General features: G+C 40.0%; 1 protein-coding gene across 2 annotated transcripts in view; it reads left to right on the forward strand.

Moving 5' to 3' along the window:
* The window catches only part of LOC134867888 (dehydrogenase/reductase SDR family member on chromosome X-like), a 36,335-nt gene extending 32,029 nt beyond the window's left edge, over positions 1–4,306 (forward strand). For both annotated transcript variants that reach the window (XM_063888759.1, XM_063888760.1), the window contains one exon: positions 2,194–4,306. In XM_063888759.1, the coding sequence (XP_063744829.1) occupies positions 2,194–2,373 (180 nt within the window). In that variant the 3' untranslated portion in view covers positions 2,374–4,306. The remainder of the gene's footprint in view (positions 1–2,193) is intronic.
* The last annotated feature ends 9,563 nt before the right edge of the window (positions 4,307–13,869 follow it).

Raw genomic sequence — 13,869 nt, forward strand, 5'->3', positions numbered from 1 at the left:
TTCGGTTTCGGAGTGAACGGCACTTCAATTCCTAGTATTAAAACACAAATCTAGAGCTTGTAGCCAGAAGCGTTTAAGTTTTCATTTGTATAGCTCACGGCTGCTTCCTCCCTTAATCTTTCAAGTTAAATATCTTTGATCTCTTAACCAAAAATATGAAGTGGGAAACTGCGTCACAGTTTAAGTTTGTTCAAGGTGTACCACAGTGACCCAAAACAACAAACTCGGTGCAGACATGGTTCAGGATGAAACACAGACACTCATGCATGCGCACATGCATATACACTCAGTCTATCCAAATCACTGAACATTGTGCTAGTAAAAACCAAGGCAGGCTGTTCACTGTTCACTTATATTTTAAAACATTTCTTGCATAGCTTAAAGCGCTGGCCGCAGGATGCCGTTAATGTCTCTGGGATTTAATAAAAGGAGACGTGTGTGCGTGCTTGAGCCAAAAATGGCATTGTCACAGGCATTTGCCTCTGAGAACAACCCTTGGGTTGGTTCTGCCCCACATACGCAAACACATTCATCACACAAACTCATGCATGTAATCATTAGCCCGCACACAAACACCCAAACTGTGATTTTCTCCTGTTACGACACCTTTTAATCCAGAGCTGTTACATTTAGGTACATGCAAAGCCAAAGGCTAGAGGATAGAAAGGAAGAGAAATACAAACACAGAAAATAGCAGCAACTTTTGGACGCAAGCTGAAATCATTTTACGGAGTAGTCATTTTAATCAGTAAAAACAGTTAGGAAAATGCAGTATTCATGGCAGGCAAAGCAGTAAAGTCATATACAATGGAATAACATCCTTCTTCCTCTTTCAAATAAAAGACCAGAACAAAAATAGACAGTCTCATAAGGGTGGTTGAGGCAGAGAGGGGTGTCAAGGTGGGGATACCTCTAGTCACCATCAGAGCCTTAATGTCTGTGAGATCAATAATACATCCTCAAGAGTTTCAGCTGAGCGTTCCATTAATATCAAATCCATACTATTTGAAAAAGTTAGAGACACAGCTGCCCACCAACCTTTTGATTAATGGTTGACAGGCTTTACCTCCTGAGCCCGAGCAGAACCAGCCTCAGAAGTTGGCATCTTGTCTAATATACTTTATTTTCAGTTCATTAAATTCAATTATATTGCCATCAGAAACCAATTGACACAATTTATTTTTCTGCTGCCAAATCCATTTCAGCTATGAATAGTGGGTTCTCCGAAATTAGAAGTGAAGGCAGGGATAAGTTAGTAATAGAAAGTTGCTATGTCCGCTTAAAGCTTTTAGCTGTGCACATGAATAGAGACTCTGGTAAATTAAAAAAACGTGGATGCTGAATTGATGCTCCTGTTGACATTATATTATAAATCCTCCTCATGCTGAATGAAACTCAATTTATCATCATTAAATAAAATTGAAACCATGCTCTATACTGATTTCAAACACATAAAATGATAAGAACAACAACAACAACAACACATAAACTGATTTATGAAGAAATGCATACACGTCATTAGCCCTGTAAGCTAAACCAGCCAGGTTTTAATCAAGAAAAAAAGAGGACAGTTTTCAGACGTAATGAGCAATGAATTGAGTGGCGTGTTGCTATGGAAATAAACTGTTTTGTTTACACAAAAAACATTCATTTTCCACGCTTAAACCTCTCTAAGTGAACAGACAGCGACATAAATCATTTGTGTTTGCCTGTATCGTTATTCGTACTGCAAAATGAACACACACACACACACACACACACACACACACACAGCTTTAGACACACGTATTCTTGTTTACTGTTGATGCTTGCAGGATGTGATCCCATCTCTGCTCTGAAACCTGCTCCTGGTCTCCCAGCTGACACTGAGATCATTGTTAAAGTGCATCAACATGAATACTCAAACACATGCAAGCACACACACACACACACACACACACACACACACACACACAGACACACACACACCCCCTGAGCCTTCTTTACACTGATACTAACATCCAGTGACTCCAGCCCTCCTCTGGCATTCACACACAGACTGAGACACGATATTTGTTTTTTGCAGTTATGACTTGATGTTGAACTTGTCATTGTGCCGTCTCTCTTATACCTTGTGATGTTTATGCTTTTGGATTTTTTATCATTTAAAAATGCATTTAGTTAAACACATTAATGTGTGTGTGTTTTCCTCAGACTCCCGCAGAAGGCGCCAGCACTGTGCTGTTTGCCGCTCTGTCACCAGCCCTGGAGGGGGAATGTGGAGGGGGCTACTGGGCCAATGGGCACAGGGAGATGACAACACCCCCGACCTTTGACCCCCAGCTGCAGCTAAGCCTATGGGATACCAGCGTCCAGTTGCTGGGCCTACAGTAGCAGTGGACAAAAGGACTAACTGGACTAAACCTGAAACAAAACATCTGATTGACTTAAAGACACTCGGGCTAACTAGCCACCTTCTCCCTATTTCTCAGAATTTCTTGTCCATCCACACCTCACATCAAGGTGTTCGTAGCGATTTATGTTGACAATCTGACAATCCACCGGTGGACTGTGATTGTTTACTAGAGGATAGATGTCTTTTTTGTTTTAGACGAGCCAAAGAAGGGCTACAGGGAATGAAAGGCGTTTTTTAAAAATGCTTAAACATATTCAAACAGAATAGGATTATAGGATTTTATCATCACAGATACTGGGCAGCTGCTCAGATTGGCCTTTAGTAAAGTTTATTTCCTGATCATAAACAAAAGAACCTGATGTCTGGCCAGAGAAATAATTCAATAGTATCATCTTCAAAAACATACAATGACACCTGCCTCACTCTGCCTTAATGTCACTAGCCTGGCTTTCAGTAAAGACGTTCATTGCCCCTTAGTGAACTAAATGCTGTTTCACAGGCGTCTAAAAAAGGAAAAAATCAAATGTTAGCAAACATAAAGATAATGCATAAAAATTATTCAATTCTAAAGCTGAATTTGCCATTGTGTATTAGCTCAAAGGAACATTAATGAACCACGAAAATGAACTCTCAAATCTGAACCCGCCTTGCTGGTAGGGGAATGTGATGTCATTAGATCAGACATCACGATGAACATCTCGCCATCACTTGGTTTGACTGGGAGCCCTTTGTGTTTGGTTCATTTGCTGCTTTTACCAGTTAATACTGAATGGTCATGCTAACTGCTAAGTGTAAGTGTATTGTGAGCTGTGTTTTTGGTGAATTCTGCTTTCCTCATGAATATGCTGGGAATACATGATCAACTCCTCTCTCTCTCTCTCTCTCCGCGGCTCAGTAATTCATCAAAAGACATTCCCACTTACTGATCAAACCCAGACAAAAGTGAAGAAATCAGATGCAAACGTTTTTCCTGGTGTTGACATTTATTTGATGCAAGGATTTCCAGCGTGGTTTGTTTTTTCCTGCACAGAAACAAAACCGTAACCATGGGGACCAAACCGCACTTCTCTCTGCCCCCATTTTCCTTTTGTGATCTGTGTTAATCGCTTTTACTGTGTGTGTGTGTGTGTGTGTATGTGTGTGTGTGTGTGTGTTTATGAACATGAGTTAGGACTTAACTCCTGCTCTAGACTCAGTTCATGTTGATTGATAGCACAACAATGGCAATTCCTGGAGGAACAGCGATGGGAAGTAGAGAGGGAGGGAAAGCACTTTTTTTTTGTCCCAGTATTCGAGCTGTGATTGGTTCTTCATTGCTGCCGCTTCCTCATTTGGCGATGCTCCCAGTGCATTGTGGGTTTGAGATTTCCCAGCGGTGAGAGGCAAACTCCATCTGCTGAGCTGGCTTATTTAAACAATCACACTGCAAACAATCACGTCTGTTACATGCAGGAAAATACTAACACACATACACACACATACACACTGCGCCATAATGCCATCTCCACTGTGATAAACCATTTTAGCTGTGAAGATGAAAAGTTTGATCTGAAATTAACAAGTTTTGGCTACAAATCCTGCCCCAACATGCCATCCCATTGCTGTGTGTGTATATTGTTGCTTTGAATACTGCCACTGAGCATCCAGCAATTGCTAATATCTGCCGTATGTGAAGCAATAGTATCACTGTGGAAGCTGATTCAGCCAGTAGCACAGAGACAGGCATTCACACAAGTAAAACAACCCAAAAGTGTGAAAGTGTAAATATAAAAAATACCAGCTTCAAGTTATCCATGATATCAGGAATTCAAAAGTTCTTCTGTCTACATGTATAGAAAATGTTAATTGAAGCAGTGGTTGTTGATGTGTTTCTGAATGGGTAAATTAAAAGATATATTGTCTACGATGTAACCCACAGATGGAAACTAATGGTGTGTTCAAGCTCTCCTCGTCAAATCATTTAGAGCTCTGATTTAACATCATCATGATGAACAGCAGATAAATAGTGGACCAGGTTATAAGTAAATATATCCATGATACTTTCATTTATTTGTGATGCCCTGCGATTTACACGTCCATGCTGCAAATAGTGGAGTTCATGCAAGCCTTCCATTATTTACAACCTTGGTGTAATCCATGTGATATGATTACCAGCGATAGATCACCTCATTTCAACGTCTGGTAAGTATATCATGATCACATGACTTCATGAGTTTACAAAGATTGCCTGAATGCACCACTGAGCAGTCGACTAGCACATAAAGCATAATTGCAGCCTTGCCCCCCAAAATATTGATTTACCATTGAACAAAACTGTATTAACAATTACACTTTAAAGATAAGCATGTCTTTATAACTCCAGGAAAATAGATCACAGCTTGACTTGGTTTAAATTTTCTTCAAATTTTGCGTAAAAAACAAACAGTTTATCGTCTCAGTGCTTCCTTGTTTGACTGTGCTTCCTCGAGGCTTCTGTTAGGTAGTGATTAAACAACAGAACAACAAAACAACAAAACCAAGGCTTGCTTAAACAAACCCTTCCCCTCACACAAATGAAAACACCAGCCTACTTCTCTGCAGTGCTCATTTCAAAAGTACAAGGCCACAATCTACAGCCAGTCAAAGAGCTTCTGTGTTTCTCACAGTCCAGCCGCTACAGCAGATGCTCTAAAAACCTGACTGTGTTTCTTACCTGAGCACAAGGTTTTCCAAAGACAAGGCGAGGGGGATCGTCAGGGTCTGATTTGGGGTTGTTGTAGAAGAGGTCTGCTAAATTATCGTTCTATACTAACCGTGCTCCTGAATCGTTCTACACAGACAGTCGACTTTCTGAACTTGAATTGAGAATATAGAAAAAGAGCAAAAAGGCTCAAGTAACTGTCTATGGTATTATCTGTGTGATTTACTCTATTTCAAAGCTGCTGGACGTTGACCAGTGGAGCTATATGTAGACTGAAAATGTTCTAATAGCCATTTTACTGTCTGACCTGGGATTACATTTATATTAAATGTTTCAGTCCCAAGTTCTGCAAATGCTAAATGTGTATATATATAGAAAGAAAGACATAAGATAAAGATGTATATAGGGGGAAACCAGATGGACTGAGTCCTTTGCTGGTACTAGTCCTAGTTAAAAAACCCATGTTGACATTTATCTGTCCTCTCACCTTTATCGCCATATCCCCTTACAACATTTCTCCTCTGGTGCTATAGTGCAACCTTTCTGCCAGAGTCCCTAGGGGCTGCAAATATAGGAGTCCAGTGTAAACACTCAGTCCATCTAACCCCCTGAGGATGTATGAAATGTGCAAAATGTGTAAATGTTTTATTATTATTTTGTTGTTGTTGAAATACACATCTTATTGCTTTTGCTGTGCCTAAAAAGAAAATCTCCCTCATAAATGTGTAACCGTGAATTTTTCATGTAGAAATGAGCTTGTAGAAACTGTGATTACTGTCTTGTCCTGTGTATTGCCGTATTCTCTTTTTGGAGTGATGGGTTTGTGAGTGTGTGTTTCTGTGCATGCGTGCGTGAGTGAGTGTGTATGTGTGTGAATGTTTGTATGTGTGTGTCTAGATAAGGGAGTTCATGTTTTTTGTCAATGGTTGTGACATTCCAGCAGCAGCCACCACCTTTTCTATTATCCAAAGCCTCTCAATAAACATATCATTGTGCCGCTCTTGCTCTCTCTTTACACTGTGTGCCAGAGAGAAACTATCAGACTGATGACACGCAGCGTGAGACAGCCAGCCTCCAGCGCAGTCTGAACTTTACAGATATTCTCAGATCAGCCCGGGACACTTTCTCACACATTTACTTACCAGGTCACAGTGTCCTATTTTAAAGATAACATATGGTGCAGTCAATTTGTCATTTTTCCATCTGTTGTCAATAACAGTGAACTTTAAAGACTCATACGTCCTATTTGTAGATGATTCCAGCTGTGCTGTTACATCAGTTTCAAATGTAAGGTTAATCGTCATAGGGCAAAAAATACATTCAATTTATTGCACATGACAAAAGCTTTTAATATGAAGTTTGTCTTAAAGTGACACTATTATTTTCTTCCATAACATCATGACATCACTGTGTAAAACGTGCGCTTCTATTGGCTAGCGCTCCAACACAATCTACGTGTTAGGCTTAGGGGCGGGACATCTGTAAGCATTGTTGTAATCACAAAAAACCTGCACCAGTCCAGCAGTGGCTCAGTCAGTACGGGCTTGGACTGGGAATCGTAGGGTTGCCAGTTCAAGTCCCCAAACAAACTTGAAATATGGAAGGTGGACTGCTACTTGGAGAGGTCCCAGTTCACCTCCTAGGCCCTGCTGTGGTGCCCTTGAGCAAGGCACCGGACACCTCCAATGCCCCATCCCCATTGCTCCTGCACAATAGCTGCCCACTGCTTCTAGTACTAGGATGGGTTAAATGCAGAGGACCAATTTCACTGTGTGTGCTCTGCTGTGTGCATGCATGTGACTAATAAAGAGGGTTTCATCCTCCGATTCTATCTACCAATCAAAGCAGAATGGGCCCTGGTTTCAGACAGAGGGTGGTAACAGCACAGGCAGTATGAGAAGAATAAAGTAAGAATAAGTAAACAAGTAACAGTAGAAAATGAGCATAATAGGGCCCCTTTAATATTTTCTAGTTTGTTTTTCATTTACTATTATCTTTATTATTATCATTATTATTATTGTTAGTATTATTATTAGTAGTATTATTATTATTATTATTATCATTATTATTATTATTATTATTATTATTATTATTATTATTATTATTATCATTATTATTATTATTATTATTATTATTATTGTTAGTATTATTATTGTTAGTATTATTAGTATTATTATTATCATTATTATTATTATTATTATTATTATCATTATTATTGTTATTATTGTTATTATTATTATTATTATTATTATTATTATTATTATTATGTTATCTTTTCCATTGCAATGGTGCATTTTATCTCTAAATTGTGCTTATTTTAAAGGAGCTGAATAAGGGGTTGTGCTCTTGTTTTCATGCATGGTGCTTATGAGAGAAATGATGGGGAGGATACATTTCTGCTCAGACTTCAACTGAGGAACATATTTCCGAAAGGAAAATGCAAAGCCAAACAAAGAATCCCACTCCTTTGCGCCCCACTAAATATATTCATAAACCTTGGACCCAGACACTACAATAAATGAATCAGACATCTCCCTTTCCTGCATACCTGAAATAGAATTTATATTAGAAGAAGCAGAGAAGAGTTGCTGTCATGTACTCTAAAGAAAAGTGCCATTGACGCACTTCATTAGGCAGCTGAGCCAACATGACATACAAATCAGCAAGAATCTCTGCAGACAATCAAAACGTTGGGAAAATGTAAGACAACTCATCAAGGTGCACTTGAATGGCAGGTGCAGAGGAACATCATGTAAATGTTAACTTGTTAGAATGAGTTTCTGACACAATGAGGAAAATGAGGCAATGTCTCTTCTGCTCTTTGTAACACAATGACATACAATATAATGTGTCTGCTCTAAACTGACTGTCGTCTGAGCTCATCCGTGCAGAAAACAGCAAGAGGGGAAAGAAAGAACAACGTGAAATCACAAAATACTCACCCTCATTCCTGTCCTGGTAATTGATGCTCATATACTAGGGACAGATTATCCTTTATAACAATGAGTGCAATCTGCAAAGCATTATAAACACACTTAATAGCTCCTTAGTCATCCAGTAAGTGGCAGCTCTTCCTCCATAAAGGCCTTACGGGAGATTTAATGAAGTCATTGCATGCTCACTCATAAACCAGGATGTGGGTAATAAGCATTCATTTATGTAATGACTGAGAATACATTATTTATGGGCATATTCAAAAAACCTGGATGTACACTGTCCTACCTGCAACATATCATAGTCCATTCAGGACTGTACACATCTCTAGAGCCTGGTTTGTTCTCAACTCAGTTATCATATTGTGTCACTTACTGTATTGTGCCAAAAGGACAGCAAACATTATTTCTCCAAAACGATTGTGCCTCTGTCAATGATCAGAAAGTCTTTATTTTATTTAGATTTATCAGCAATTTACTTTTATTAAGCAAAATTTTAACCGCTGGTTCTTTACTTAAGTATTTCATCATAAATATATTCATTTGACAGGATCTGTAATTACTGGGCAAATGAAGGGCTCTGCAGTTTCACACAGGTGTCTTCAGTTATCCTGGCTGATTAGACCTCTGGGTAGGTGTCCAGTAAAATGAGTGGAGCTGCAGGGAGTGGAGGATTAGTATACAGTAAGGAACACAGGCAACAGGCAAATATAGATAGGTAGAGTGACTAAAAGTAGCTACAATCAAACCAGTTAAAGATTAGACAAATGAGAGGAGCAGGTAAAACAAAGCAAGGATCAAGAAAAAAACAAAAATACATTTTTGTTCCTTTTTTTCACTAAAATAGGAACATGCCGCCTAAACATACAAGGGACGGAAGGTGTGTAACTTGGCTCACAATCTCATATGACTGATGGCGGATCTCAGACACAATGCACTGTGGGTGAGTTGAGTTGGTGCAGGTCATGTACTCATAATTGCTTGCTAATCAACAAACTAAGGAGGGCACGACAATGAGGAACAGGTTGAACCAGTCAGGGTCGAGCAGCGAATCACACAGGTTGGAAACACACAAGGGCAGCATGTGAATTTACAAGAGGAGAGGGCAGAATAAAACAAAAAAGAAACCATTCTGCTTAGGGTTAAAAAAAAAAACATAGTTAAATAAAGTTTTCCCTGATCTGGAGTCAGTCTGTGAACAGATGTGATGAACAGATGTCTAATAGAGCCGCTGATGAGTTTCTCAGTGACTGAAGCGATAAACAGAATGACTTTCTCTTTGACCTCCTGTCAACAGGAGACCTGGAGGAACTGGACTCCATGGAAATCATTGAGTTAGAGTAATAAAAGTGTGCAAAACACCCAAAGCTTAATATACCAAGCACAAAAACGTGCAAAATAAAATGAGGGTCTATTTTCCTGCAGAGTGCGAGGCCCACCTATTAACAGTCTCTAAGTGTTATATTAAGACAGTCATTAATCTTCTAGGCAGCAGGGGCTTATGGGGAAAGTCCAGATAACCAAGGTCTAAGTTAAACTTGTACCTTGTCAAGACTTCTGATGGAGGGATGGATGGGTGGACACACACACACACACACACACACACACACACACACACACACACACACACACACACACACACACACACACACACACACACACACACACACACACACACACACACACACACACACACACATACACACACATCATCATCAGGGGCGGGTTTACTCATCATCCCTAGTCAGAACCAAATTCGCGAAGGCAGCATAAAGTTTTGATGCCCCGCAGATCTGGAACAAACTGCCTGAGAATCTGAGGTCTGCCCTACCGTGGGTTCTTTTAAATCAAGGCTGAAAACCTTTCTCTTTAGTGCTGCTTTTCCAGAGGTCTTATATGTTTTACAATTGCACTTCTATCTCTTGATCAATTTACTTTGTTTTATGTGTCATTGCCTTGTGTCTGAACTAAACTAACCTTAACCCTAACCTTAGTGACCGTGAAAAATGTATTTATCATTACATTCTAAAAACACAGAAACTGATGTCATGCTTTAATTTTGCTTTTAATTGTTTGGATAAAGTAATAACGCAACACACATCTGAGGATATCAAGGCTTCCCCTAATAACCTCTCCCATGCAGCTCAGAATCTGGATCACGTTTCTGTACCTCATCCAGAGCCAATAAAGAACGTACTAATCACACGGCTCTCATCGCACAGTTTTTCAATCTGTGCAGTTTTTTGTTATGCATCTCAGTTAATCTATTTCTAATTATGGGCCGTTCTGTGCGGTCTAACTGTGTGGCCAGATAGATCGGTTTGGGTTCTGGTTTATATGGTAGGCAGCAGGTGGTGGGAGGCCAGGATGAACACAGATGGAGGTTTACTCTGGTCTTTACTCATAATGTTTGTGTGCATTTGTTGTGTGTTTTGTATTGTACTGTTTGCTACATATTACAGAAATACTGAATATATGATTCTGTATACATGAGGGGCGGCAGTAGCGCAGTTGGGCTCAGAACTCAGCCTGTTGAGACTTTGCCTGGGAACTGAAGGGTCGCCGGTTGAAATCCCTGTTAGACAAAAGAAAAATCAGTGTGGACTAGTAGCTGGAGAGGTGCTAGCTCACCTACTGCGCACTGCCAAGGTGTCCTTGAGCAAGCTACTGAAGCCCCAACTGCTCCCTGGTGCAGAAAAACCTGGCAGCATCTTTGCTCCAGCACCTCTCCATAAAGATGTGTTTGTGCATATCTGTATTCATAATGTATAGTAACTATGCATGGGTGTATTTGTATGGTATGTATACAATAACAGAATGAAAATCAGAATTCCCTTTTTTTTAAATAAAAGGTCATCTTCTTTTAAAGTTTTCTTTCTAACTGAAATTACATTTCCCTAAATGTACCATGCATTACGCTATGAGAAGCTTAAAATACATGCTGCCAAGCTGTATTTTAGGAGGGTCATTACTCATATATGACATGGCTCTCTCTGACCTGCCAGGCTCCACTCTGTAAGCGTCCGCAGTGTTCCATTTATGTAGGTGAAGGAGAAGAAGGACTATTGTGCTTTTTGTAAAAAGAAAGTCTAAAGGTAGTAGGCTGTGTTTTATAAACCAGGAGGAGGTTAATTGAACACCTCGGACAGCTCCAGGCATCATTTTATGTTGCGTTGTGAGTAATATTGCTTGAAGGAATACAACTGTTTCATCACCTTTATGAAACAGCTGATAGGGGCCAATTGTCAGCTAAGTTGAGATGATATGGCTTAACAATAAAACATAAAAAAACTCTCCCTTTTACATCCAGGCTCACATCAGTTATTGGCAGTCTTAAAGTTTTGGCTTGATCTTCCCGCACTTCATTTAAATGTTGGTTTGCATAGATCTTTAATGCCAATGTCTGAGATCGGTGGTGACAGATCAGTGTGGTAAAATAAAAAATGTAATACAACATCAACAATATAAGGCCTCCTCTTTGAAAGCACTCAAAAAAGACGAGAAAATGAAAAATGCTTCACATTAACACTCAGCAACCAAAAAAAGCTCAGCACAAACAGTGCAGCTCACCTTGAAGAGAGTTGAAGAGAGAAATAAAACTCAATCATCTTCTGCCTCTATCACAGAAAACAAACCCAATAACCTGAATGAGAGAACAGCCAATGTGTTTCAAGAGGAAAAAAACACCATAACGAGTTTCAAAAAACCAATGTTCAGTTAACATTCAGAAACTGTGAAGCTGTGATTTGTCCAATGATGAGCGTTTTTCCCATTCGGGCCAAGCACTGTGTAAAACCAATTATTGTAGCGCAGAACTGGTATCACTGCCTTCCCTCTCAGTTTTCTACAAATGCAAATAGGATTAAATGTTGGGAAATAGCATTTCGTAGGTTAACAGTAATGCGTGGGGAAAGTATCACTGTCAGTGTGTTTAGGAATTTACAGTAAGAGGGTTGAGGAGGTAAGTGGTTGCATGTTGCTCAGCTATTATGTGTGTGTGTGTGTGTGTGTGTGTGTGTGTGTGTGTGTGTGTGTGTGTGTGTGTGTGTGTGTGTGTGTGTGTGTGTGTGTGTGTGTGTGTGTGTGTGTGTGTGCGTGCATCCCTTGCTTTTGCTTAAAACACTCTCTCTCACACACACACAGACTTACATACATACTCAGACACTCTCAGAGAACTACTGTAGGAGAGGATGGGATTTACTGTCTAAAAATGGCCACAGATGTAGAGGAGGAGGGGTGGAGACGAAAGCAGGGTAAGCGAGAAGATATGTGGGAATTCAGCGAGAGAGGATGGGAGATATGTTTCTCTCCGAGCTGACATGGAAGGGAATAAGAGTAGAAGAGGACAAGTCATGAGGGAGAGAGAAATCAGAGAGGAAGAAAATTGTGAGAAAAATGGCTGAATGTAAAATCAGGGAAGGCTGGAGAAACAGAAAATAGGCTGTCATGTTTTAAGTGAGATTTATGTATTTGTAGGGAAACAGCGATGAACCTATAACTCAGATCATTTATTTAAGCCCTAGTAAAAAGGGATTGTCCATTTTTCTTGTTATGTTTGGGCGAAAAAAGACACATGCATGAAAACATTCACACAGCCACAGCCTGAACACATGGTCTGGCCCATCTGAAAAGCGGATGGCACAACAATCTCCAGGGAACAATGTTTCCCTCCACCCACTCATCTCTGTTGAGAGGATTGAGGGAAGAAGAATGAAGAAGGGGGAATAAAGAGGTGGGAGGGCAAAGAGTTATAAAGAAAGCAGGAAGGGGATACAGAGAAAACAGTAGAAGAAGAAGATGAAGGGAAGTGGAGAGGAGGGGGAGGAGGATGACACAGCGGAGAGCACAGTGTATGTTTGCGTCACATCTGCAGTGGAGGAAAACTGCCTGACAGCCGTCACACGCCTGCTGAATGACAATCTCCTCTCTAAGGTCTCTGGATTATCCCTCCTTCCTTCTTTTTCTGGGAAGAGACCACTTTGCTTCTTCGCACTATAGGCTACTTGAAACGCGGGGAGGACGGGGCTTACTGCGCCGAGTGATATCACACGTGGCTATCCATCTTTTCAAAAGAAACAAATGAGATTCTTTACCTTGTTGCTGAGCCAATACTACGTCACCACGGTCGATAATCTATTACAGAGGAATCAATGCGACAATCAGTGTGACACATGAATTGAATACAATCTAGGTCCACCTGGTGTAATTTTCAGTCAAAAGCTGCCTGTTGAAGCAAATAGAAGGGATAGGTAACAGGTTATGGCCCTATTGGTGACAGCTTTATGACTTTGACTGCTAAGAGTTTCCTAACAGCTTGCAAATGCAATCTCTAAATTGTTATTGATGATGTTATAGGATTTGACATTGTGAGTTATCTGTTTGTTACACATTTTGGAAACCTTTTGGGAAAAGTGTGCTTGTTTGACGTCAATTCCCACAATCTGATGAGAAATTCAATATCAATTAAACCTCCATTAGGTCCAGCATCAAGACAGGAAGCACGGAGTCAAGAGGTTATTAAAAAGTGATCCAGTGACGTTGGTGATCTGTGTCAGACATCCCACTGACCGACTTGCCTTAAAGAGCTTGAGCAAACTGACGTATGTGAATATAATTTGTAATAAGTCCATTGTTGAGGCAGATGGGGAAAGGTCTTTGTGGGAAACAGGTAAGCAAACTGAGATAGGCAAGGACAAACAAACAAAAAAACAGGGAGAGATAATAAATATGCAGCAGAGAGAACAAAGACCAAGGGATGAAATACAGGTTCTCATAAAAGCAAAACCCCATCTACTTGTGTTACTTTAAGTGTTTCGTATACCAATAAATACAACATAATTCACATCACGGTCCTATACAAA

Source organism: Eleginops maclovinus, chromosome 7 (genome assembly GCF_036324505.1).
Source record: "Eleginops maclovinus isolate JMC-PN-2008 ecotype Puerto Natales chromosome 7, JC_Emac_rtc_rv5, whole genome shotgun sequence".
In the NCBI taxonomy this organism is placed as follows: domain Eukaryota; kingdom Metazoa; phylum Chordata; class Actinopteri; order Perciformes; family Eleginopidae; genus Eleginops; species Eleginops maclovinus.